General features: G+C 58.6%; 1 protein-coding gene across 4 annotated transcripts in view; it reads right to left on the bottom strand.

Moving 5' to 3' along the window:
- Positions 1-25,291, bottom strand: part of DSCAML1 (DS cell adhesion molecule like 1) — a 95,519-nt gene that overhangs the window by 3,627 nt on the left and 66,601 nt on the right. Inside the window, exons 5-32 of one of the 4 annotated variants that reach the window (XM_048328728.1) lie at positions 24,053-24,331; positions 23,064-23,339; positions 22,257-22,553; positions 20,065-20,337; positions 16,745-17,023; positions 16,415-16,534; positions 16,100-16,276; positions 11,428-11,627; positions 11,021-11,117; positions 10,780-10,908; positions 10,224-10,391; positions 9,984-10,054; positions 8,880-9,120; positions 7,823-7,969; positions 7,591-7,746; positions 6,917-7,056; positions 5,560-5,713; positions 5,257-5,374; positions 4,996-5,159; positions 4,730-4,828; positions 2,940-3,128; positions 2,569-2,856; positions 2,325-2,480; positions 2,174-2,204; positions 1,708-1,826; positions 1,423-1,575; positions 1,032-1,226; positions 339-650 (exon numbers count right to left, since the gene is read on the bottom strand). In XM_048328728.1, the coding sequence (XP_048184685.1) occupies positions 339-650; positions 1,032-1,226; positions 1,423-1,575; positions 1,708-1,826; positions 2,174-2,204; positions 2,325-2,480; positions 2,569-2,856; positions 2,940-3,128; positions 4,730-4,828; positions 4,996-5,159; positions 5,257-5,374; positions 5,560-5,713; positions 6,917-7,056; positions 7,591-7,746; positions 7,823-7,969; positions 8,880-9,120; positions 9,984-10,054; positions 10,224-10,391; positions 10,780-10,908; positions 11,021-11,117; positions 11,428-11,627; positions 16,100-16,276; positions 16,415-16,534; positions 16,745-17,023; positions 20,065-20,337; positions 22,257-22,553; positions 23,064-23,339; positions 24,053-24,331 (5,028 nt within the window). Of the gene's footprint in view, positions 1-338; positions 651-1,031; positions 1,227-1,422; positions 1,576-1,707; positions 1,827-2,173; positions 2,205-2,324; positions 2,481-2,568; positions 2,857-2,939; positions 3,129-4,729; positions 4,829-4,995; positions 5,160-5,256; positions 5,375-5,559; positions 5,714-6,916; positions 7,057-7,590; positions 7,747-7,822; positions 7,970-8,879; positions 9,121-9,983; positions 10,055-10,223; positions 10,392-10,779; positions 10,909-11,020; positions 11,118-11,427; positions 11,628-16,099; positions 16,277-16,414; positions 16,535-16,744; positions 17,024-20,064; positions 20,338-22,256; positions 22,554-23,063; positions 23,340-24,052; positions 24,332-25,291 lie in introns of those variants that run through there. The other 3 variants (XM_048328727.1, XM_048328729.1, XM_048328730.1) reach the window with 3 other exon arrangements.

Genomic DNA, 25,291 nt, shown 5'->3' with positions numbered 1-25,291 from the left:
TAGTAAAAAATGGGGAAAGAATATTAAAGAGTGGAAAGGAATAGTAAAAAATGGGGAAAGAATATTAAAGAGTGGGAAGGAATAGTAAAATACAGGGGGAAAAATACTAAGGTATGGGAAGGAATCCTAAAGAATGAGGAGAAATACCAAGGAACCGGGAAAAAAAATACCAAAGCTTGGGTGGAATAGCAAGGAATGAGGAACAACATTAAGCAACGGAGAGAGAACATTACAGCATGGGGAGGAAGACCAAGGAAAACAGGACTGGGAAGGCCTCCCAAGGAGGGAGGGCACTGAGGAGGCCAGGCAGGACCCCCCCAGAGCCCATGTGAACCTACTCTTGCTGGCGCGGTGCGGGATGGGCACGGCCACGCCCTTGCCCCGCTCGCTGTCCTGGGGCTTGGGCGGGGAGGCGGTGAAGCGGCAGATGCCGGGCTCGGACGGGGTGCTCATGGAGGTCATGCTGTCCGCGTTGTCCGTGGTGCCCGTGGTCATCTGGTCCGAGGAGCTGTCGGAGATGAAGCACTCGGTGATCTCGAACTTGGCGTGCTGCAGCTGCTCCTCCAGCTTGGCGTGCTCGTAGGCGCGCGCCAGCTCCTCGTAGGTGGACGAGGCGCTCTCGGTGGACACCATGCTGTTCCGCCCCTTGTCTGTGGGGAGAGGATGTGTCACCTACCTGGGAGCTCTCCCTGGCACTGGAATGCCTTTTTCCACAGCTGTCCCTGCTGGGATAAACCTGGCCACCTTCGAGGCCAGGTTGGATGGGGCATGGAGCAACCCAGTCTAGTGGAAGGGTGGAACGAGATGAGCAATAAGGTCCCTTCCAACCCAAAACATTTTGGGTTTTTACGATTTTATCTGTCCACAGAACTGGGCACAGCCCTGGCTGTTCAAGGCCACCAATTTGTGGTTCCACAACCCCACTGATAAGTTCTGCAGTCACCCCAAACTTACAGTTTGGGGTCTCTGCATGCCCCAAAGCAGCAGACCCCTGCCAGCAGCGGTGCCAGGGAGGCTCTGGCCCTGCATACCTGTGTCCTGCGAGAGGCTGGCGCTGTAGCTGTCACTCTCGGTGACCGTGATGCCGTGCTGGGAGCCCACTGTCCTCCAGTCCGAGGTGAGGGTCCGCGCGGGGGTGGACGCCTGGCACTTGGTGAGTGTCCACTGGCTGGAGTAGCGGTTGCGGGTGCTGTGTGCAGACTTCACACTCTTCCTTGACACGGGGTCTATGGCACGCAGGTGACAGAGTCACGCAGGGTCCCTCCCACACACAGCCAGGATGCTGCTCCCTCTCCCTGGAGCGCTGCCTGCCCCTTCTGCCTTCCCAGCAGCTGCTCTTGGGCCCAGCCAGGGCCGGGGGACAGGTTCCCCCACACTGCGTGTACAACCCCCAGCACGGCCAGCCCAGCCCCACACACTCACTGGTGCCAGGGCGGATGTCGGACATGTCGATGAGGGGCCCCGTGTTCTGGATCAGGGCTGGGTGATGCAGAGAGACGCCCGTGCAGAAGCTCTGGGGGTTCACGGCCTGGCTGAACTCCGTGTCGGTCACCGGGATCGTGGCTTTGTCATCCCCTGGGGGAGGAAGCTGCGGCTCAGACCTCTCTCTGGCCAGGCAATGTGGGCACCTGCTGGCCCACACTCAGCCCGTCCGTGGGACCCCAGCACTCTGGGACATGAGGGAATGGGAGCTTTGCCTGTGCTTACCCAGCTGCTTGATGCCTTCCTTGTCCTCGATGAGGAGCTGCACCCGCGGGATGTCGATGTGCAGTCGGGGGCCCTGCGGGGGCCCCTTCACCGGCGTGTCAAAGCTGCGGTTATTCTTGCTGTGAGGTGAGAGGGGACGCAGACCCGCCCATTACCGGACAGAGCCCCGGCGGCTCCAGCCTGGGACGGGCTGGGGATTGCCACCAGCCAGCCCACCCGGGGCTCAGCTCTGCCCAGGCAAGCTCCAATGTGGGTGCTGGGACCCTCGGGCAGGCAGGAGCAGCCAGGAGCCCTGGGCTGCTGTGCTACAGAGTCACTGCCACAACCTTCACAGGTGCGAGCCTGAGAGGGTCTGAAACTGAGTGAGGGTTGCACCTGGGCTTAAAAGCAGCCAGGACCACCCCCAGCACCAACTATTCCCCTGCCTGCCCACCCATTCCCAGCCACAGGCAGATACGAGACTCACCTGATCAGCATTTCTGCCAAACTCTTCGCATCTGTGCAGGAGACACAAAAAAACAAGAAGTTTTTTGTAAGGGAGCAGTTTAGGGCCCAATGAGGCAGTCCAGGAACACAATCTGGGGTCCTGTGTGCTGTGCCTCCGAATCCTGTCTCACCTCGAAGCCTCTTCAGTCGCTTCTCCTTCCTCTTCTTGCGGATGATGAAGAGCAGGGCCACTCCCAGCGTGGCCAGGATCACGGGGCAGGCGATGGTGAAGAGCTTCTTCACATCGTCACCTTCCCCTTGGGCAGACTTGATGGGGGGGATGGTGCCTAGGGCAGAGCACGGGCAGGTGGGCACTCAGCGCTCCGGGACCCCCCGTGTCTGGTGGCATTTCCCCCAGCCCGCGTCCCCACTCACTGCCGTCGTAGTCCAGCGTGGCGAACTGCGTGGTCTCGTTGCCGCAGCCGGCGCTGTTGCAGGCCTTCATGCGCAGCTCGTACCACGTGGCCTCGCGCAGCTCCGTCAGGAACACCTCGCTGGAGCTGTTGGTGCGAAGGCTCTGCCACACCCAGTTGCCCTTGGGCCGGTACTCCAGGACGATGGCGGTGATGGGGCAGCCCCCGCTGCTCCAGCCCTGCAGGTTCAGCCTGGCGTGCGTGGAGTTGATGTGGGTGAAGAGGTGCTGGTCCTTGCTGAAGGAGGGCTCTGTGGGAGAGGAGCTGTCAGGAAGGTGGGGAGGGGACCCCCTTGTCCCCCGGCGGGGCAGGGACAGCACAGGCCAGGCTCACCTCTGCCGTGGGTCTTGGCCTCGATGATCTCGCTGATGCGGCCGGCGCCGACGCTGTTCTTGGCCGCCAGCTTCACCTTGTACCAGGTGCCGCACTTGAGGCTCTCCAGCTTGAAGGAGCGCTCGGAGGAGCTGATGAACACGTCCTTCCACTCCTCGCTGTTGTCCACCGAGTACTGGAGCACAAAGCCTGTGGGAGCAAGGAGCGGGGTCACCTCTGGGCACATGGGCGAGGGGAAGGGGTTCTGGCTGGCACAAAGCCTGTGCCCAAGTCCAGCACAGCCGTGCACTGCCAGGGCACCCATCACACACCAATTCCTGCCCAACTGCACGCTCACGAGTGGTGGTGGAAACTGCCTGCTCTGCCCACCACCCAGACCCAGGCAGGAGAAATGGACAAGGAGCTCTCACCCAGAACCTCCTGAGAGCTCTGCCAGCACCCCTGGTCACACCTCGCCTGCCCCCAGCACCCCAGGATGGCCCCAGTGCTCATTTCCACCTGGGAGTGCGTGCTGTGATTGACTGGTGTGAGGCTATAAAGGGAAAGCCGGAATTAAGCAGCTCCCTCAGGAGGCTGCAGGGAAGTTGCTTCTGTCATTGCACACCGCCTCCTCTCCCGTGATGAAGAGTATTAGGAAGCACACTGTGTCCTAGATGAGCAAACCTGTTACGCTGCCATCAGCGGCTGGGCTGGGCTCCCTGGGAGAGCGCAGGGACACAGGGACAGCCCCAAGGGCATCGGGGTGTCCTGGGACAGCACATCCCTGCTGCCCAAGCCGTGCTGACCAAACTTTCCTGGTGCACTGATGGGTTTGGCTATTTTTGCAGGCTATTTAGCCAATTCTCAAATAAAAATAGCAGGGAAGAGTAGGCTTCCTGCCTTGCTGTGTGCATAATGGGCTGCACAAGGCAGAGCTGGCACAACGGCCCCGGTGCCAACAGCACCCAGGTACCACCGTGGCAATGCCAGAGGGTTCACATGAAGGAGCTCTGTGAACACCCAGCTCCAGCTTGGGCAGAGCAGCGGGGACACTTCTCACACCTTCCCACCGCCAAGGATTCCCTATGGATGGTGACACCAGGACCTTCCCAAGGCCATGGGCACGTGATTCCCAGCGGTGTCAACACCAGCCCCGATACCCCCACACCGCCCACCCTGGTGCCTGCCACTGCTTATTTATTTATTTTGTACATGCAGCGTGTTTTTAATATTTCTAATCCAATTATAACCAAATTTATCAACAGAGTCCGCTGGAGTGAAAGGCTGCTGGCTGGGGAGATTTGCTTGTAATTACTTTCATGCTTTTAATTAATTGTAAGCGAGGTCTCCTTCCTCGCTCCCCGCTCCCCCCTCTGCACGCAGCTGTTTCAACGTATAATTCATGAGATGAATCAGAGCAGAAAGGAGACTTGGGAAAGCTGGGATGCTCCTGGAGCCCTCCCAAAGCCCCCAGCCTGTCAGGGATGCAGGACAACTCCTGCTCTGGTGGGTTCAGAGTGGCACCAATGCCAGGAGACATGGAGCAGCACTGGGGCTGGCCCTGGCCACCTCAGCACCCAATGATGTGCCCTTCATTAGCTACCTCAGTCCCTGCAGCTTGTCCAAAACATCTCACAAGCCCCTCATCAGGGCTGGAAGCCCCTGCTAAGAGCTCAGAGGCATCAACCTTACTCTGAAGCATTTCTGAGGCATTTTGGAGAGGCAAAAACTGATGTGCAGATACAAAAATGTGGCACAGCATGCCTGAAAACACGTTCCATGAGAAGGGAACCAGTCCCATCACGCCCTACCTCGGATGGAGCTGCCCCCATTGTCCCCAGGGATCCAGGCCAGCGTGATAGACGATGCCGAGGTCTTGGAGACAGTCAGGCGGGGCTGGTCCGGGGGCACTAGGGAGGAGGGAAAGCCCATGAGCACCTCACACATGCAGAGCGCCCCAAACTGTGCCACCCAAAAGTGCCAACGAGACCTTGCAGCCATCCGTGGGCCAGCATGAGCCCCTGGTGCAGGACAGAGCCCGGGCAGCGGGGATGGACACGGAGGTGGGAGCCCTCACCTTGCACCAGCAGGTTGATGATGATGGTGTCGAAGCCCCAGGTGTTGGTGGCAGTGCAGGTGTAGTAGCCGGAGTCCTCAGCTTTCACCGAGCGCAGCACCAGCGTCCCGTTGGCCTGGATCAGGCGGTGGCCATCCACTGTCACCGGGATGGCAGAGTCCTCGCTGCCGGGAGGAGAAGGGGCACATCAGCCGTGTGTGACACAGCCAGGGTGGTGCAGCGGGCACCAGCCCCCGGCACGGCTGGCAGCCCCCTCCATACCTGTCCTTGGTCCACTTGATGGCAGGGACCGGCTCCCCAACGGAGTTGCACGGCAGCCTCACGTCCTTCATCCACGGCGTGGTGACGGTGCCTCCGAAGGAGATGATCTTGGCAGGGGCTTGAGGGCAAGGAGGAGGTCAGCCTGGAGGGCAAGCCCCGTGCGCAGCCCCCCGAGGTGTAAGGAGGCCTGGGACCCCCGTGCTGCCCCTCCTCTGCCCTGGGGTCACCCAGCCGTCGCTTCCCGCGGGCCGTGGGGCAGGGCACAGCAGCGGAGGTGTCCCCCAGGCTGGCAGCCCCCCGTACCTTTGCCCGCAGGCTCGATGGTGACCTTCTCGCTGATGTTGCCGCGGCCGGCGGAGGTGACGGCGGCCACCCAGAGCAGGTACTGCTGGCCCCGGTTCAGGTGGGCGATGCGGTAGAAGAGCTGGTCCGGGCTGGTCTCGTACTCGCTGGGGGCCTGTGGGGAGGCACACGGGAGAAGGTGAAGCCTCTGTGACACCCTCACCCCATCACCCTCAGACCCCCGACCCCACTGCGGTGCTCTGGGTTTATCCCGAGCAGCAGCGGCTCAGCTCTCCTCGCATCCATCCCTCAATGCCGGTGAGAGCCGGCTGGTGTCGTGATTCTCCAGGGAGCCGGGCTGGAGCCCAGGAACAGATGGCTGCGCCGGCAAGGCTTGTTCCTGGGAAAGGACGCTTCCCTGACACCCAGCAAGCTGCAGCGGGGCCAGCCTGGAGGCAACCCCAGCCGGGCTGGCCCAAACCCTCTGCGGACACAGCGAGAGGCCAAGGGGTCCCCAAAACCCGCGTGGGGTCACTCCTGCACTGCCCACAGCGACTGCCCCAACCCTGCGGTGGCCCTGCGGACAGGGCTGGCTGTGTGCAAGCGCCGGGGCCAGTCCCCATCGCATCGGAACAAAGTCCCCCTGCCCCAAAGCACAGCACGAGGGGAAGGACTGCCTGGCACAGCACCCGGCTGTGCCACCACGCCAGCACCGGGCAGGGACGGGGCTCCACGACCCCCGTGGCACAGGATGGGTGTATTTAAGCCTGAGCAGGAGGGTACCCGTGTGTTCACCGTCAGCACACGCGTGCCCTTGCAGGGACACGGGTGTGAGTGTACCCCAAAGCAGACACACCTATATGAATATTGTATAGTATACATAATTTTTTTTACCCAAATGACAGTTTTGACAAGATGCCAAGAAAACAATATCGGATCCCAGCGGTTTTACCAGTTGCTTTGATGAAAAGATTATGTTGCCCTGGAAACCAGAGGCTCAGATAGTGAAATGAGTTTGAGAAGGAGCTTTTGATAAGCACTAGTCTGCAGACCTCCCATCAACCTCTCCCTTACCAAGGAGGGATGGGGCCAGGTTGGATTTCTATTTCATTTTTGGTCAGCTGCTGGCATGTTTCCCCCTCTGGAGCAAGCGCTGAGCAGGGCAGATGCCAGAGGATGGGAACAGAGAGATGATGGGACCATTCCCTGGTGCACTGTGCCCATGGATGCCCTTGGACAATTCTGCAGCGAACCCCAAGAGGTCTTTGCTGCTGCTGCTGCTGCTGCCTAGCATCAGCTTTCCCTCCCGTTCCTGCTTGGCCAGCTCTGCATTCCCTGGCACACTGTGGCAATTCCCAGCCCCGTTCCCATCACGTACCGGCTGCCCCGAGCCGGGGCTGGAGCAGAAGATGGTGTACTTCCGAATGATGCCATTGGGCTTGGCCGGCGGCAGCCAGGACACCACCACGCTGCTGGCAGAGGATGGCACAGCCTTAATCCCAGCTGGGGGACCTGGAACTGAGGAGGGAGAGCGTGGCAGAGCTGCTGCCAGGAGGTCTCCAAGGTCTCTGCCCAGCTGGGAGATGTGACAGCATCCTGCTGTGGGGCTGGCATCCCAACCCCACCCTGGGAAGCAGCTGCAGTGGTGGTGTCACACACAGGCAGGGAGAGGTCTGCCTGCAGGACACCTCTCCACGGGTGGCTCTGCTCCCTATGTGAGCCAGAGGCAGGAGGGTTAATTGCAGCCCAAGCTCTGGTTTAGAAATCGTGATTGGCTTTTAATGGCCATCTCCTTAATCTGTCAGCCGTACCCTGCCCAGCTGCGCCTCCCTCCCAGCATCTGGCGCTTCCCAGGACACAGGCCCAGGGATGCTCTGCTAGCGAGCTAATGGCATTAAAGTAGGGCAGGCGGGGTGTAAATATTTAAATATCCACACTTAAGGAAAAGGAAAAAGAGGGAAAGGGAAATGCCCTGCCCATGGCTGTACACGAGGGGTTTCCCCTGTGCCCCGGCAGCCGCTCCAGCCCTCTGGCACAAGCAGCGCCACTTACTGTCCTCCTTGGTCTGGATGTAGAGCACGCTGCTGCGGACGCCGTCACCCGCCTGGGTGTAGGCCAGCACCTGCACGCTGTAGTTGGTGAACTTCTCCATGCCCCGCAGCTCCACCCGCTCCCGCGTGGTCGTGATGTTCTGCATCTCGCCCCACTCTGCAGCAGACAGGGCCCATCAGCCCCTGTGCCACCCCCCGCATCCCCCTGGCACCTGCTCCCCACGAGCGCTCACCTCCGTCCATGTAGAGGGACCAGAAGATGACCCGGTACCCCTTGAGCACCCCGTTGAGGGTGCTGCGCGGGGGCTCCGACCAGGAGATCACGGCCACATCCGAGGTGATGGAGATGGCCCGCACGTTCTCAGGGGGCTGGCTGGGAACTGGGGAGGGGATGGATGAGGAGGACAGTCAGCAGAAGGATGGAGGTGCCAGGCTGAAGGAGCCGTGTCCCACACCGCCACCCTGACTGCACCCACATGGACCCCGCTGTGCTGCTGGAACCCCTCAGCCAGTCCTGCCTGGCAGTGCTCTGCCTCCAACATGCAGTTTTCCTTCTCCTGGGCCAGTGAGGTGGGAGTACACCCTGTGCTGGTGGTGACGGGGAGGATGCTTCCCAGTGAGGGGAGAGTGGGAGAGCTGGCTGGATGCGAGGTAATTAGATCCCATTGCCCCGCAAGAGGTAACTCTAATTTTTATGAGCATTTAAATGATAATACATCACCATAACGATCCTCTTTGAAAATGATTATTGTTTCATATTACTTAGGTGCAAAAATATAAGCACCATGTAATTAGGGACAGAGTATAATAAACTAATACAGATAGTCCGTTTGAACGAAATGAAGGTAATATAATTATGGAAAAGACACTATTGCTAAAACAGGGGCCCTTGAATACCCCGGGAGGAGTGCTAATGCAGCCAGGAAACGATCGCGGTTTGACAGGCTAACGAGAGCCTTAATTAAGAATGAAAAACTGCTGAGCAAACGCACTGCAAAACTTTTTCCTCATTGTTTTTAAAATGACCGAGGCCAATCAGCGACCGTGTCCCAGATGGAACCCTGCCTGGCACTTCAACAGTGCCTAAATCCACCTCGCACCCTTTAATTGTGCCACAAACCCAGTGCCGTGGGTGTCCTGGTACCCCCGCGCTCCCAGGGAGCTGGGAGGGCGCACACAGCCACCGCCCCACACCTGCTTGCGACAGGATGGGGATCACCTGAGGGTCCCCCTGGTGGGACCTGGCCCTGGGGACCAGGGTGCCTGGCTTGGTCACCGGGCCACCCTTACCGTCCTCCAGCGTGGTGGCGTTGATCTCGCTGGACGAAGGCCCCGTGCCCGCGCGGTTGAACGCCTGCACCACCACCCCGTACTGCGCAAACTTCTTGAGGTTGTCCAGCGTGTAAACCTCGCTGTCCCCCGTGGCCTTCATCTCCACGATGCTGTACTGCCCGTTGCTGCCTGGGCTGTTCTCCCGGTAGCCAATCTGGTAGCCACGGATCACCCCGTTCTGCAGCTCCTTCTTCGGGGCCTGAGGGACAACGAGGGCAGGACAGAGAGGTGTCACAGGGGTGGGAGGCTCACAGGGCTCTGTGCCCCAACCCACCTCTCCCTAGAGGCTTTTCTCAAAGCTTTCAAGTTTTTTTCCCTCTCCACTTTTCACTGAGTGGCAAAATAGTGATAAAAAAGGTCCAGCAGGTCCTCAGAGCCATCAGAGAGGAAAGTGCTGCCCAGACAGCACCAGTCCCCAACCAGAGCAGGAGAAATCCCAAGTCTGGCAGCCTGAGGGGCCAGATTGAGATCAATCTTAACAATATTTCTCTGAAGCATTAAGAAATCAATAGGGTTGATTGCAAATTTATGTTACAATGCCAGGGCGATCCATCTTGCTGAAATACTCCTAAAATGAAGTGACTTATCTTTCAAGTGAATCTTACTTTTCATTAATCTGTTTTTCAGTGCTTAAGGGGAGGGGGGAGAAGCTGGAACCCTAAATTTATTGACTTAGCAGTTCATTCCCAAGTCCTAACTTTATAATCAATTTTATTTTTCATTAGGCAGCTTTGGAAAAATAAATCCGATTCTAAGTTTTATTGATCTCTGCTCGAACGCTTCACAACCCAGCACCTCAGTTTTTACATATTTATCCTCTCTGCCCCATGGTCCCCCACGGACACCCTATGACATAATGAGCTTGTTGTAAAACATGACTGATAAGAGCCCTGTGCAATAAGGTGAGCTGCATGCCCATCCTCCACTTTTCCTTTTTCCTGGGGAATTCTTCCTGATTCTTGTAACATCGATGACATGCTGGTTCTCAGGACAAGCTGGGACAGCATTTGGCCAAGTCCCCATGGCCAGGGAAAGCCCACACACCATCCTGGCCTCACTCACCTTCCAGGTGACCTGGATGCTCTGGGACGTGATCGGCTGCAAGGTGACATCCATCGGAGGGCCATCGGGAGCTGCGGAGAGACCAGCACAAAAAAGCACATTGAGAAGGTTCAGGAGCTCCTCAGCAGGAAAACCCCTGGCTTTAGGAGAGCTGTACCTCTGCCAGCTTCCCCACAGGCTGCAGCCCCCATGTTTCCCCTGCCCACCATCCCCACCATCCCCAGGAGCCCAGAGCGGCACCTGCTTCCTCAGTGCTGATTGTGAGCTCCTTGCTGGGCTCGCTGCGGCCGATCTTGTTGAAGGAGTACATGCGAATGCTGTACACGGAGGCGGGGTGCAGGTCCACGATGTTCGCCTGGTTGATGGTCGGGGAGATGTTCCGTGTAGACTGCTTGAAATCCCAGGAATCTGGAAGAGCAGCAGAGTGAGGCAGGAGGGTCAGCACCTGAATCCTGTCCCGGGGTCTGCAGTGCCGAGGGGGCCGTGCTCAGGCAGGTGAGGTCCCCAAGCACCTGCAGCTTTTCTGCCCCTGGAGAGGTGCTGCTTCCCTCTCTCGCTGTTGTGCATCGGGGTTCAACTTTCTGCAAATATTGTCTCTTTTAATATTCCCTTTCAAATGCTCCCATCCAACAGAAATTACCATATTTCATTAATGCCGCTCTTTCCTTTCTTCATCAAAGGAACCGGGACGCAGAATATTCCCTTGGAGGCACTGGTGGGGCAGTCCCACACCTGCCTGTGCAGGCCAGCCCCCAGCCCCACTGTGGCATGGGGAGGGGACATCACTGTCACCCACCTGACTTGTTCTTGTACTCGATGTCGAACCCGGTGATGATGCTGTTGCCGTCAAACCGCTGCGTCCATCGCAAATTCATACTCCGGGCTTTCACCTCACGGATCTCCAGCTCCGGTGGGTCAGGGGGCTCTTGGGGACACGCAGGCAGATTAGGGACACAGGCAGGGAAGCCCCACGGGAGCAGGGGGACCCTCTCAGCAAGGCTGTGCACCACAGGGCTCACGCACGGGGGATGGAGTACCTTGCACAGTGAGCTGGATTAAGCCTCTGTCCTCGCCGTAGGAGTTGATGGCGTGACAGGAGAAGAAGACGGAGTCCCCGCGGTCGGCTGGTTTCAGCTGCCAATGTTCAGGGAGAGGAGCCAATTCAGACTGAGTTCCCCCAGCACTGTCCCCTGCCTTCCCCTGCCATCACTGCCTGCTGCCACCACAGTGCCACTACCTGGAGCTGCAATCCCTCTCACGGCATTCCTAACACCCCCCACCCCGCTGCTGGGCTCGGCTTTGCCACTCAGGGAGCCCAGCACAGTGCCAGGCTTTGTGACACCCACTGGGGACCACCCACACCCTCCCCGCACCGCCCTTCTTCCCTCCAACACCCAGAGAGACCCCCGGCAGCCCAGGCAGGTGCAGAACCCCCAGCCCTCACCTTGAGCGTGGAGATGACCTCGTCGCCGTTGTCCTTGGTGGTGATGGCGTAGCGCATGTTGCGGTCGGGGTCGATGACGGTGTCCCCCTTCTCCCAGCGGATGATGATGGGCCGCTCGCCCCGCGCCGTGCAGTTCAGCTCCTTGGTCTGGCCCTTGATGGCGATAGTGGTGTTGGGGTGGGAGGTGATCATGGCTGGGACTGCGGGGAGGCCAAGTGTCACCTGTGTGCCCGGGGGACGGGCGGGTGCCACCTGTGGCTGCCCGGCCCCGCAGAGCCCACGGACCCACCGAGGACACGGCGCATGCGGCTCTCACCGAGAGGCCCCGCAGCCCGAAGCGGAACCGTCTCGCTGCATTATACAGCTCAGGATCATAAAATAATGAAGCAGATAAATTTTATAATGCATAGCATTACACCGGGGTAGACAATAAAACGTGAAAGACAAATAACCAAGTGCACACTATAATGAAGAGAAAGCCTCCAGTCTGAGACGTGCGGGTATGAATTATTGACTAAGGTTTTACACTCCCGAGGATGAGAGGAAGAATGTTTTCCATCACGGATTTGCATAATTCACTCATATAAACCTGGGCAGAATACAGAGTGTGATTTCCCATCAGCAAGGCCGCCTTTGCATTGCAGATGCCAGAGATGATTTTTTTTTTCATAGCCACCCCAATATGCAAACAGGGCCAGTGGGGACACCCTGTGCCATGGTCACCACCCGGCTGGGGTGCAGAACCCAGAGGTGCTCGAGCAGCAGGTGCAGCACAGATGGGGATGGCTGATCTGTGCTGTGAGGATGCTGTACTGATCTCTGGCCTGGCTCTTCCCTGCTCCAAGAGCCAAGCCCTTTGTGCCAGCCCAGTGCCATGCAGTGGGCTGGCTGTGGCAGGCACCACACAGGAGGAATGGGCTGGGGGACCGAGGGCAGGCTGGGTAAGCAGAAAAAAATGTAATGCATAAACAAACAGCAGTGCTGAGTCCTGCAGTAACGTATGATAATGACAATCCGCAAAGGCAACACACACTGTTCTAATGGGACACAGGAGGCTCTAATGAGCTACGACTCCTCGGCTTTCTGTGGCAATGTAATTCAATTAACAGCCAAGAAAACCTTTCCTCCGGAGTTGCCGGAGTTTGTGGGGTGCAGGACAGTGCAGTGCCCAGCCTGGTGCCCAGCCTGGTGCCCAGCCTGGTGCCCAGTGTGACAATCCTGCCCCAAGGGGAGCACGGCCCCCCCTGAGCTGGCAGGGGCTGGCAAAGAGCAGGGATGTTGTGGCCTGGGGCACCAAGGGTTACAAGACACAGCCCAAGGCTTCTCCTAACTCTGCCCTGTCCCCTCCCCAGCTGCCTGCCCGTGCTCAGACACCTCTGCCTGCCTGCAGCACCAGGTCAGGGATACACTGGCACAGAGGGAGGCCTGGGAAGGACTGTCCCAGCATCCCATCGGCGTGAGGACAGAGCACAGTGACACTGGGGGCTCTTGCCCCTGCCCCAAAGCGGGGCTGACTGCACAGCACAGCACAAGAGCACACACAGCCGGATCAGGGCTCAGCACCCAGTCCTGGCACTTTGGGCAGCCCTTGCCAGGCTCCTGCCCACTGTGTCCATCTCCTGCCATGGAAAACCATGGAGGGACCACGCTGCTATTTGGCAAACAGGGGCACTGGGGATGTGGTCCCTGCACTCAGCCCTCATTCAGCCCAGCCTGGAGGACAGTGCAGCAGCAGAGGGTGTGTGGCTGTGGGGCCGGAGGGGCAGGACAGCCCCTCAGGGCTGCAGCAGCCTTGGCTACACCAGCCCCTTCCCAGTGAGCAGAGGCCCCACGAGAGGAGCTCCGTTTCAGGCTCTGCTTCGCTGAAATGCACTTATTGATGTTTGATTAAAAGCAGCTCCTTGGATGTAAACATATCAACTTCTCTCAATTGCCAGGGTCCCAAGGGAGCTGCACGTAGTCCAGAGCAGGAAAAGAGCACAACAAGCCCCAAGAAAACCCCAAGCAGCTGTGAAGATAGCACAGATTGGGGCACTGGTGCCCAACACCTGCCCTGGAGCAGCTCTGCAGCTTGCAGAGGGATCACATTGCTTGGGACTGGCTGCAGGGACCTCCGAGGGTGGCTGGGGGCTGCTCCTGACCAGCCTGTGACCACTTCCTGGGTGCAGGGGCATCAGTAGTGTGGCATCAGCCACAACTCATGCAGCACTATGGGCAGACGGGCTTCCTTCAGAAGAGCTCACCTCCAACGCCTTCTGTGCCCTCCATTCTGTGCCCACCAGGGTCCACCCACCCCCCCAGCCTCTCCCTGTGCCCACGGCCTTGTTAACAAGGCCACAACCAGCGGCTGGTCCCGCTGGCTGGGCAGAGATAAGCCTGGGAACAAAGGAAGCTGACAGCCACCAGCACGCTCCGCTGTCCCACACCGGCTGGGGCACGAGCTGCTTCGCAAAGCGCTGGTGACAACTGAATGAGAACAGTGACAAGGGTGACAAGGGCTGTGCCTGCCTCCCTCGCCCCCCTCTTTCTTGTTTGGAGCTGGCTCTGTGATGTTAATTTGATTGCACCCGTCTCAGCTTCCTTTCTACACTGATTAGCTGAGTTTCACCTGAAGCATGAGATTAATTCAAATTGCATGGAAGCAATCAGTTATGCTCGTGCCGTGTGGCAGCGAACTTCCAAACAGGGCTGTGCCACGACCACAGACAGAGACCCCTCTCCCTGCCCCCTGGCTGGACCCCTGGCATCAAGGTGCTGGCACGGAGCAGGCAGAGAAGCCCCCTCCCCAGTGCCCAGGGCACTGCCGCTCCCCAGCAGGACCCCCGAGGACGTGACCATCCCCACCCCACGCGCTCTCGACACCCGGGCAGGTGTGCAGCCATGTGCTAAATGCATTTATCACGCGCTGCTGGGCCCCTCACCTGCGCCCAGCCCAGCCCGCTGTCCCCTCGGGCACACGCTCGGGTACTCCAGCACTCCCCACCTTCCACTCTGCGCTACGCCCGGCTGGGTGCTGGAGAGCTCCTTGCCAGAGCAGGGAAGGACAGGCTGCCATGGTGTGGGAGCCCAGGGGACATGGCACCCAGGGACAGGAAGGCCTTCACTCCATAGGTGACATTCCCCAAGCAAATCTGGTGGCTCTCCTCACCCACCCACTGACCAAAGCAGCATCCAGCTCCTCCTGGCTCTGCCAAGTCCATGGAACGCGGCCAGGACAGCACACACTGTCCAGTGTGTTACCTGGCTGTCCCACCTCTCCCCAGGGCCCCTTGCTGCTATCAGGGCAGGGGATGTGTGACACCAGCTGGCTGTGGCACTCCCCTCTCCCCTGCTGACGGCCAGCACGCTTTGTTTGGGCTCTGATTAACTCTCATTTAACTCGGTTCGCTGTGGCCTGACTTTCAGGGAAAGCCAGTGCTGATCTCCCTTTAATTGGGCTGACATTTCACTAAACAAACAAAAACCCCAAAATGAAACAAAACAAAGAGCCCATCTAATGCTTAATTGGCTGTGGCGCTTCGTCTACCTATTCATCCAAACCTTTTCAAAGGCGGCGAGGGCTCCGGGAGATGCAAAAGCACTCGCATAATAAGGTTATGTGCTATTCAAGTCAGCAAGCAACCTGTCCTGGGATGCAATTACAGGAGATAGCAGGGACACGGCACCAGTTCAGGCTCCCAGACTTCGCACGCTCGCTCGGGATTAATCGCCTCGACTTTGTACCTGCACCTCATTGAAGTGCCTTGTTTGAAGTCGCTGGGTTTGATTCATCAGTCGGATGGATAAATTAAACAGCTGACAGGGAGGGGAATGGGAACCTGCAAAGGCAGAGGCTCAGTGGGGAGGGGAGAAGCCCCCGAGAGAAACAGCTGCTGGTGTCAGGAGAGAAAGCACCGGGCTGGGGAGGGGAGGTCGGGGCATGGTGGTGACCAGAGAGGGCTGCACATTCCATCTGCCCACGGCATCCCAGGGGGACAACCAGGGGGTGGTGGCTCCCACGGCTTCACCTGCAGCGTCCATCCCCTCTGGCACAGCGTGCTCGCTGCCTCATGCCCAGCATGATCAGGGCAAAGTTTAGTCCTTCTGGGCCCAGTCCCAACCCCAGCCCCTTCTGGAGACACCAGGAGTGAGGGTGATGGGGCTGGACCCCCTCCACCACCTCCTTTTGGAGGTTTGAATGCTCCTGGCAGCAACGAGCCCAATAAATAACACGAAGCTGGCAATTATACATTCTGCTGATAGCAACGGGAGAGCAATCCAATAACACACACAGTTCAAACACGGTGTCTAACAACACTTCCCAGCCCATCCCTGTCAAAGCAGCCCAGCTATTTCCTTTCCTCCTGGATGATGTAGATTGATTGCTTGGTTTTATTAGAGACAAAGTGTGTTTAATAGCAAAAGGGAAGCGGGTCCCTGGAGGGGAGGAATCAATGCCCTCCCATGCCCTGCATCGATCGTGGGGATGCGCAGAGCTGAGGCCGGAGCGCGGCTGGTGCGGTTGGAACCCTCAGAACAGAGGAGGACGCTGCACCGGACCAGGCTCTGCTGGTGACCCCACATCCCACAGCCACCCTCACCGTGCCCACCTCTGCTGCCCTGGTCACTGCCGTGGCAGGAGCAGGTCCCTGTCCCTGTGACGATGCCCCGCGGCGCAGCCCCAGGTACTTACTCTTGACGGTGAGGAACATGGACTTGCTGATGTCTGTGCCCACGCCGTTGCTGGCCTGGCAGAGGTAGTAGCCGATGTCCTCCTCCAGGACGTGGCGGATGAGCAGGGAGCTGTTGGGCAGGATCTGGATGCGGCCTGTCAGGGGGATGGGGTGGTACTGCTGGGGGTTGCCACTTCCTAGGAGGGGACACAGAGACACAGAATTCAGCTGAGGCAGAGGAGCGCTCACGAGGCTTGGAGCTGGGGTGGCTGTGCCCAAGGGACTGTCCCCAGCCCCTGGTGACACCCCCACACACTGCCATGACCCATCCCTACCTTTAGCGTGCTTCCACATGACTTTCGGAGGGGGGTACCCGTCAACGGAGCAGTTCAGCACCCCGGCTTTTCCGTAAATGCCGTCTTGGTTGTTGGGTTGGACCACAAAACGAGGAGGCACTGAGGAGTTTGGGAGAAAGGATGGTCACCGTAGGAAAATCCCCATCAGATCCCTACAACTCCCCAGTGCCTGTGGGCACAGGGTGCCATATCTCCTCACCCTCCCAAATTCCCTTTGCTCCCCAGTGTCCTGCCCCTCCCTCGCTGCCCACCCTCCCTCTCCCACCGGACCAGGTGGGATGCAGGCGGCCGGGTCACGCCCCGGCTCACCCCGCACGATGAGCTGCCGCTCCCGGCTGACGGTGGCAGCGTCGTTGCTGGCGATGCAGGTGTAGTTCCCGTTGTGCTTGAGGGAGACACTGGAGATCTGCAGGGAGCTCATGAACTCCTTGCTCTCGATGGTGACCCCAGAGCCGGAGAGGATGACGTGCCCGTCCTTCCTCCAGGTGATGTGGATGGGCATGTCCCCGGAGGAGACCACGCAGGGGATGTAGAGGAGCTGTCCGATGGAGGCAGGTGGGAACTCGAAGGGCTGGATCAGCGGAGGGACTGTTGAGGAGAGAGGCAGAGAATGCTGGAGAGCCCATCCCAGGAAAGCCTTCCTGCAGTGGGGATGGGCTGCAGTGGGGCTTGGGGAAGGTGCTGTCCCAGGAGGAGAAGCAGCCCAGAAAGTAAGAGAGGCTTTTGAGTCCACCAGGAACAAGGCCAGGAGACAGCAGGAGGTGCCATCAAGCAGAGAACAGCAGGAAAACTTCTCCCACCTGGCAGGGCCACCCTGCTGAGAGCAGGGCGGAGAAACGCTGACCCTGCACTGGGGAAAGCCCCGGCCACCCCCAGCACGTGCCACCCGAAATTCCACCTCAGCATTTATCCACTCCCAGAAAAGCCATTATTAGATGGATGCTTTTCTTAAAGGCGCTGGATTCAGAACCAGCCATTATCTTTCTGATAACTTAATTAGGCAACCGCAGCATCTCTGGCAATGTGGGAGGGGGAAGAAAGCAGAGAGAGGGAGACAATTAGCTTAACAAGGCTCAGCACCTGGTAGATGAGATCCTCGTTCTGCAGTCTCCATAATTAAATTAGCAGGCTGCCAATTGTCCCTTCGGCAGTGGGGAGCTGCCCTCTCATGCAGGCACGGGGGCAGCTCCCTGTACCCCCACGCACTTCCCTGGGCTCCCACCTCCGCCCTGTGCCCATCCCATCCCTCAGGTCTTGGCACTGCTCCCTGGTCCAGCGCACAGGCAAGCAGGGGCTGTCACTGTCCCCCAGGTGGGAGCCACTGCCACCAGGCAGGCAGGGTACAGGCAGGGCTGGCCTGTCCCTCTGGCGGCTACAGCAACGTGGCTCGAGCTGCCAGAGCCATGGAGCCGGTGCTGCCTGTTTTCCATAATTAATGAATAATTAATTGGGAATGCACTGCAGTCTATTGCAGAGCAGGGATGGGCTTGTGGATCCGCACCTCTCCAAACACGCCCCTCCGGCCGACAGACGAGCTCTCCCTGCTCCAGCTTCCCACAAAGGGAGCTCACAACTCCCCTTTCCTTCCCAGATCGCTTCTGCTGCGATTCTCCTTTCTCCAGAGCTTCCAGGCTCTCGCTTGGCTGCAGCCCAGAGCACCTTGCCCACGGTGCCATCGCAGAGCCCATCCCAGCAGTTCCAGTCCAGAGAGCACCCCAGAGAACAACCTCTGCCTTCCCGTGGGGTAAAGCATCACCCCACAGTGCCCGGGCACCGTGTCAGCCTTGTGCTTCCCGAAACGCTGCAGCCACCCGAGCAGGAGCCCCAGGATGGCACCAACCCATGGGATTAATTAAAACCTTCAAAGATGTCTGCTGAAATAAGGAGCTGTCAGAGCACCTTGGAGGAGGCTGGATTTTGGATTGTGCTGCTGGGGAAGCGCAATGAGGAGGCCCCAGCAGCACCCCCGAGCAGCAAAGCCCTACAGAGCAGGGAAGTTTGAAACTGGGATCCTGGGGTCCCCTGGCTAAGCAGCAGCAGCTACACCTGGGCAGGAGTTTCCCTCAGCACAAGATGGGGGTGGTGCCTCATGAACAGGGCTGGGGGCTGCCTGCACATCTCTGTTCCTGGGGGGCAGTGCCAGAGGGAATTGTAAAGCTTTTACTGCTGCGTGATCGGAAGGACCTGCATAACTCACTGGTGGCATTTCATGTGGTCACCAGGCACTTGGGGCCATAAAAGCTTTATGGTGCTCCACGGCACCCCACGCTCCTTGGGCTACACAGTTATGTTTATTCACTCTCTGACTCTCTTCTAGGGCCTTTGCTATTCTTTTTCACAGGTCTTTTATCCACGGGCTGGAGGAAATGAGGAATTCAGCCAGTGGGGCTGGGTGTAAATATCCAGCAGCGGAATGAAGATGTCTGGCCTGTGCTGCGCCATGCTCCTGCCTGCTTGCCTTCCTCAGCCCATCACTGGCCACTAATCAAGGCAGTAAATCCAAATTGGGAAGGGTTCAGTAGCGGTGGCTTCCCAGGATACACAGATCCTCACCTGAACTTCAGCATCCTGCACCCCTCTGGCAAATCCCGTTTAACTGTTCACAAACATCCCGAGATGGTCTCCCCACATCAGCCCTGCCTGTCCCACTTGTCCCAAGACAAGACCGGCATCTCTGGCTTCTTTCCAAGACCTGGGACTCCACATGGACAGGGATTTATGTGAGGTGAGGAAAGCAGAGCTGGCCAAGCCCAGGGAAAAGAAGACGTCCCCGCACTGCCCTTAGACAGGTTATCCAGAGCCTCCTCTCCCCTTTGGAAGCCTTGGAGAAGAGCATTAGCTAATCAAGTGGTAGCAACTCTAATCAGCTTCATGCGCTCTCTCACTAACCTGATTCCTAATAAGAAAATGGTGGCGGGGAGGGGAGAGGAGGGGAGGGGAGGGAGGGGGATCAGAGTAAATCCAGTGCACGAATTCCCCGCTGGGTGAGAGGCAGGACGGCAATTGGCTGGCTCCGTCCCCAGCGCCGCCGTGTTTGTCTGAATGATTTACTGCAAACACCGAGCTGGCGACGGGAGGAGGTGACCCCACAACTCCTGAGGACGGGAGATCCGGGAGCACCGCGCGCTCCCAGCACAATCTCAGCCAGTCACTGGGAGGGAATGCATCCGCCTCAATTCATTAGGACTGATAGCTCCCTCAATGGGGCTGAATAATTGATGGCCTGGAGAAGCTTTTAAGATGTTCTGTGCGCTCAGAAGACCGAGAGTGTTATTTTTTTAAAAGCTAGCACACAGAGAAAAACATCGGTGAAGGTGATCCAAGCAAAGGTTAGATGTTTTAATACGTTATGTTTACACCATAAATCTTTGCTCCATCACTTGTAAGGGGAAATGGATATGGCGTGGCTCAGGGCAGCTGCCGGCGGCAGGCAGGACCAGGTAGCCAAGCCAGCTCCCGAGGGCTGAGCTGAGCTCCCATGACTGGTGACTACAGAGCACAGCCACCACCTGGCCATGCAGTTCCCTGTGTGGTGCGCTCCTCTGCCTCCATCCCACGGCAGGGAGATCCCAAACACAGCCTGGATGAGCCCTCCCTCTCATCCAGGGACAGCGTCCCCACCCTCTCACCTTTGACGGTGACGTGGACGCTCTGGCTGATGGAGAGCTGGGGCTGGATCAGGACGCTGCACAGATACTCTCCTTCATCCATGCCTTTCTGGACGTCCATCAGCTTCAGGGTCCCGTTCTCAAAGACCACTTGGCGGTGGTTATCGGGCAGCAGCAGAGAGTCCTTGTACCACTTGATGGAGTAATAGGGGTACCCGATGACCCTGCAGTTGATGAAAGCGTCCCTACCCGCGACCGCTGTTATGTTCTTCATGGCGCGGATGCTCGGGGGACCTACATATTTGGGAGGAAGGGAGAGGCAGGCTAGGTTAATTCCGAAGGGCCATTTGCTTGCATGCAGATCTGCTGCTATTCCAGAGCAAGCTTCACAGGCAGAGGAGTGACCAGGACAGCCGGGAGCCAGCCTGCTTTGGGTGAGGAGGCGGCACGGGCTCCTCTCAGTGTGTGTGGGGACAGCCGCTCCTCGGCTGACACCTCCAGCTACAGCTCCTGGGTCACAGCCACACTGCAAACAGCAAATCCCACCCCAGTGCTGGGGAGGCCAAGCCCACACACACCACTGCTGCCCATTGGGGAAGGTTGGATGGTGTCTGTGTTTCTGCACTGGGCACTGTGGCTGCCCAGGATGCCTCTGCCCGGCTCCTCTGGCAGCACCAGAGATATGGGAGAGATGGGGAGAGCTCTGCCACCATCACAGCCTCTCCCTGCCTCTCCCAGGAGGAAGCTGCCTGCATTGTGCCAAACATCCTTGGCAAGAGCTGCTATGGGAACATGACTTCTCCTGGCAAACACACTGCACCTCCTTAAGCCCCACCTTTCTGCACCCCCCACTTCCATCCTGGGTGTCACTGAAAAGCCAGCCAGCCACCAGTTTCTGTCTGGCTTTGGAGCTGCCTAAGGACTGGGAGAATGCTGCAGGTGAGCCTTTAAACGAGAGGTTTCATGCATCAATAATTACATTGTTCTCCCAGCCACTGCATAAAATAGCAAAGTAATCTAAAGATTAACCCTGTCTTGACTCCTCGTCCTGAGGGTGTAGCAGGATAACAGCTTAACAGACACCCAGGATCAGGTGGTGGACGGTGTTTCTCATTCTAGGACACGTTAAGAGAAGGAGCAGGAAGAAAGGAATTAGCATCTCACTCTGTAACCATGTCTCGGGCCTGTCTGAGGGACATGCTCTGTGCCACTGAAAAAGAAACCCGAATCTTATCTAGTGACAGCCCATCAAGAGCTGAGAGAGGGGAAAAAGGGAGACAAGGGAACATCCTCATTGCAAACGCTGCTCTGGCTTCTCCTGGCTGAGGGATGGACTTCCTCCAAATTCAGCAGTAAACGGCAGCAAAATTCCGACTCTCCTGGGATCCCAGCCAAAAAGCCACTAGATCCATTTCAAACCTGAGACACAGACAAACACAGCCCTTCAACCCTCATTCTCAGCAGACAAATAAACGCTCCCTTATCTTGTCTCGCTCCCACCTGTAAGCCTGGGAGCTTTAATTGGGGATTATTAATGGGCAGGGGCTTACACCATACCCCGTGCCTGAGAGCGCTCCCCGGAACACACCGAGCAACGCGCTGCAGCCACAATAACACGGTGATTAACTCGGCCATGGCTTTTAGCAGACAAAGAAAATACAGACATGACAAATCAAAGCTCATTTTCCACGATTTCACGTGCTGCCTCATCATCGTTTGTCATGGAGATCCCGGTGCCGCCAGGCAAGGTGGCTGCCAATGACTGGGGTCCTGTGGGGAACAGGGGTGGCTGGGAGAGCATGGGGGACCTGGGACACCTCTGGACCTGCCACCTCCTTCGCCATGTGTGGGGTCCCTCAGCAGGTGCCTGCCCACCCTGTGCAGACCCCAAGGCAAGGCTTGGCAGGGTGAGAGTGGACTCCAATGCGGACAGCGCTGCCCTTTGACTCGTACAAAGCCAAGCTCCAGTTCTCCAAGCCTCTGGAATTGCTTTCCACTTTGTTAAACTCCCTGCGTTAAGCATCAGAGAGGCTCAACCCTGCAAGTGTGCAAGAAGCAGGGCAGGACTCAGGGAATGAGGCTGGGTTAGCCAGGGAGACCCACACGGCTGGGATGAAGAGGGAGAGGCGAGGAGGAACGATCAGCCAGGGAACAGAACAAAACCAAAAAGCCCAGTAAAAGTCCTATTCTGATATTTAAAAGTAGACAGGCACCTCTTACGTTTATTCGCGCTTGGTATTCGGCGCTGCCCACCGAGTTCCGCGCGGTGCACCGGTACACGCCGCCGTCCTTGATCTGCGGGCTGGTCACGTTCATGTGGCTCACGGTGGTGCCATCAGACATGGTGTACTGGTTGGAGCGGTGCCCGCTGTCCCGCGGGATGGGCTCGTCGTCCAGCGCCCAGGTGACGGTCGGCGGGGGGGCCCCCTTGGCGGCACACATCAGGGAGAACTGCTCCCCGGGGTTGACCACCTTCTCGCTGAAGGAGGAGACGATGCGGGGGGTCCCATCTGGGGGGCACCCAGCGGGATGGGGGTCAGGGAGCGGCAGCCACAGGCAGCAGCAGTTACCCGCTGGCAGGATGGCACTGAGCTCCCACCCCAGGCTCAGCCGGGACAGGAGCCCAGCTGGTGACACACACGTGGCTGTGGTGGCATCCCTGTGGCAGGGAGATGCAGACGGGGCGAGGGGACACGGTGGCTGATGCAAATGCCAGCTTCAGGGGACACCACCCTCGGCAGAGCCCATCCCTTGTCCAAACACTCAGTGAGCTGGATCAGGGAGGGCTGCCTGGTGAATGGGGTGCCCAGGGACTGGGGATGGCAAGTCAACACTTATTTTGGTCCTTCCCCATCCCAGCCATGCTGTGCCCCTGCAGACAGCACACAGAGCCCAGGAACAGGCTGGCAGCAGCCTCAGGACCCCCACCCCAGAGGGTCTCCCTGTCCCCCAGCCATGCACAAAGCATCCCCTCAGAGAGGGGCAGAGGAAGAAGCCCCCAGCCCGGGAAGCCAGCTCACCCTCCAGCGTGATGATGGAGAAGTCCTGTGCCGTCTGGGACTTGCGGGTGGCGAAGCACTGGTAGGCCCCAGAGTGGCTCTTCTGGGCAGCCGTGATGAGGAGGGTCTCGTTGCTGATGCCCCGGATGGAGATGTAGTCATCCACCGCCACCAGGTCCGTGTTGCGGTACCAGCGGATGACGTACTCGGGGGACCCGCTGAGGGCACAAGAGAGGATGACGGTGCTGCCGATGCCTGTTTTGAGCTTCTTTGGTGTGAGGGTCACACGCAGAGGGTCTGTGAGAGAGGGGAGAGCGGCGGAGGCTTTGGCGGTGCCGGGCAGTGCAGCGGGAGGCAGCTCATCCCCGCTGTGCTCTCTCCGCTCCTCCTGCCCCTCGAGCGCCAGCCCGGCTACGCGTTAAATGTCACCGCACAATAAGGCAGGTGGCCCTGCCACCGTCCTCGCTGCTGACAGCCCCTGCTTTTAACGTCAGCCCCAGGCCCCCAGCGGGGGTACTGTGGGGAGGTGGCAGGACGGCTGGAAGAAGATGAGCTCCATGTGACAGGGACAGTGCTGAGCTGGGGACACACCAGGCTGGCTCCCAGCAGGCTGATGGTGCCTGGCTGGTGCCGTGCTCAGCAGTGCTGCTCCAGGTAAGGCAGGCACAGTGGCTCTGGTACTGCCAGGATCCTGGTGACAGGAGGAACCCCCAGGAAAACAGCACGTGATAAATACTTGGCCTGCCCAGATGGTATTTACTGTTTGGCTAGAGCTTATTTTATGTAAATCAACATAAATTTTATGTAAATCAACAAAGCAAAGCACAGAGGCACCCAACACGTCGGACACGTGCAAGACAGTGGCTTCCAGCGAGCAAAACACTGTGCCAAAATACAAGGCTGTTGTTTATACAGCTGTATAAACCCCTAAAGCTGTATATGGATAAAGGCTTTACGTGTCAGAAGGCAGAAGGACTAAACCCCCACCACTCCTCCCCGCCGGCTCTCACCTATGACCGTGAGGGTCCCCGTGACCTCTGCGGAGCCGAAGGTGTTGGTCACCTCGCAGATGTAGGTGCCGCTGTCCTCCACGCGCAGGTCGCTGATGGTCAGCCCCGTGATGCGCTTGGTCCAGCGGCTGTCGGCGGGGAGCGGCCGCCCGTCCTTGATCCACCGCACAGCTGGGTTGGGGTAGCCCGAGGCGATGCAGGGCAGCTCCACCAGCCGGCCCGCCTTCACCTCCCTGGACTGGAAGCTGTCTAACATCGTGGGGATGGACTCTGCCGGGTCTGGGGTGGGAGAGGAATTGGGCTCAGCCGGGGAAGAGGAGGAGGTGAGGTGCCTCAGGGACACCGGTACCACTGCGTCCAGTCAGCACCATCCATGAGGGACTGGCTCTCCCCATCCCCGTGAGCTGGTGGCTCTGCCATACAGGAGTGCAGGATGCACCCCATTATCCATGCTGGGCGTGGGGTGCCCTGTCCCACCCGGCCAGCACAGCCTTTGGCAGCCAGGACAACAGGCATGTGGGGAGGTGGGAGGGAAAACACTTCTTAAGTAGCTGACGGGAGGAATAAACTCAGCAAGGGAGGAATTACTCAAGGTGACACCTAATTGGTGCAAAATACACAAATTTTGTGGCACATTTCAAAATTTACAAGGAAAAGGGCCCATCAGGCAGCTGGGAAAGGAGAAAATTAATCACTAAGTCTCAGGCGTGAAATTAAATTCCAGGGGAAAGAAACCTCTTTCATTACTCCCAAGCAGAAGTAAAACGCCGTGACGTGTAAATAATGACAGCGACCAGGAGGGGACCGGGCCAGATCGAAGCGCGCGGATTGGGGATGATACACCCGGCGACGCCCACGCACCGCAGGGACACGCGGCAGGACGGGCACGGCTGGGACCCGGCACCCGCGGCTCTCCGGGAGGCGAGGTCAGGCAAGCCCTCCATCTCTGCCCTGCCCTCCGGGGGGTTAATTCGAGGAGCCGGTGCGGGAGCACCCGAGGATGGCAACAGCATATGGCAGGGAGCGGGCCCGCTGCACCGAGAGGCGGGAGCGGCGCCGCGGCTGCGAGTCGGACGAACTCCCTCCCTCCCTCCCTCGCGGAGTAATTTGGGCAGTCAGCGGAGCCGGGAGCGCCCCGAGACACCCGGCACTCCGGACTGCACTGCCTCCGCCGCAGTATCGCTTGCATGTTCGTCACATCGCGTCAGGCTGCTCACATCGCGGGCTGTCACATCGCAT

This window comes from Corvus hawaiiensis, chromosome 25 (assembly GCF_020740725.1).
Source record: "Corvus hawaiiensis isolate bCorHaw1 chromosome 25, bCorHaw1.pri.cur, whole genome shotgun sequence".
NCBI lineage: Eukaryota > Metazoa > Chordata > Aves > Passeriformes > Corvidae > Corvus > Corvus hawaiiensis.
This window is presented reverse-complemented; position numbering and strand designations above follow the sequence as displayed.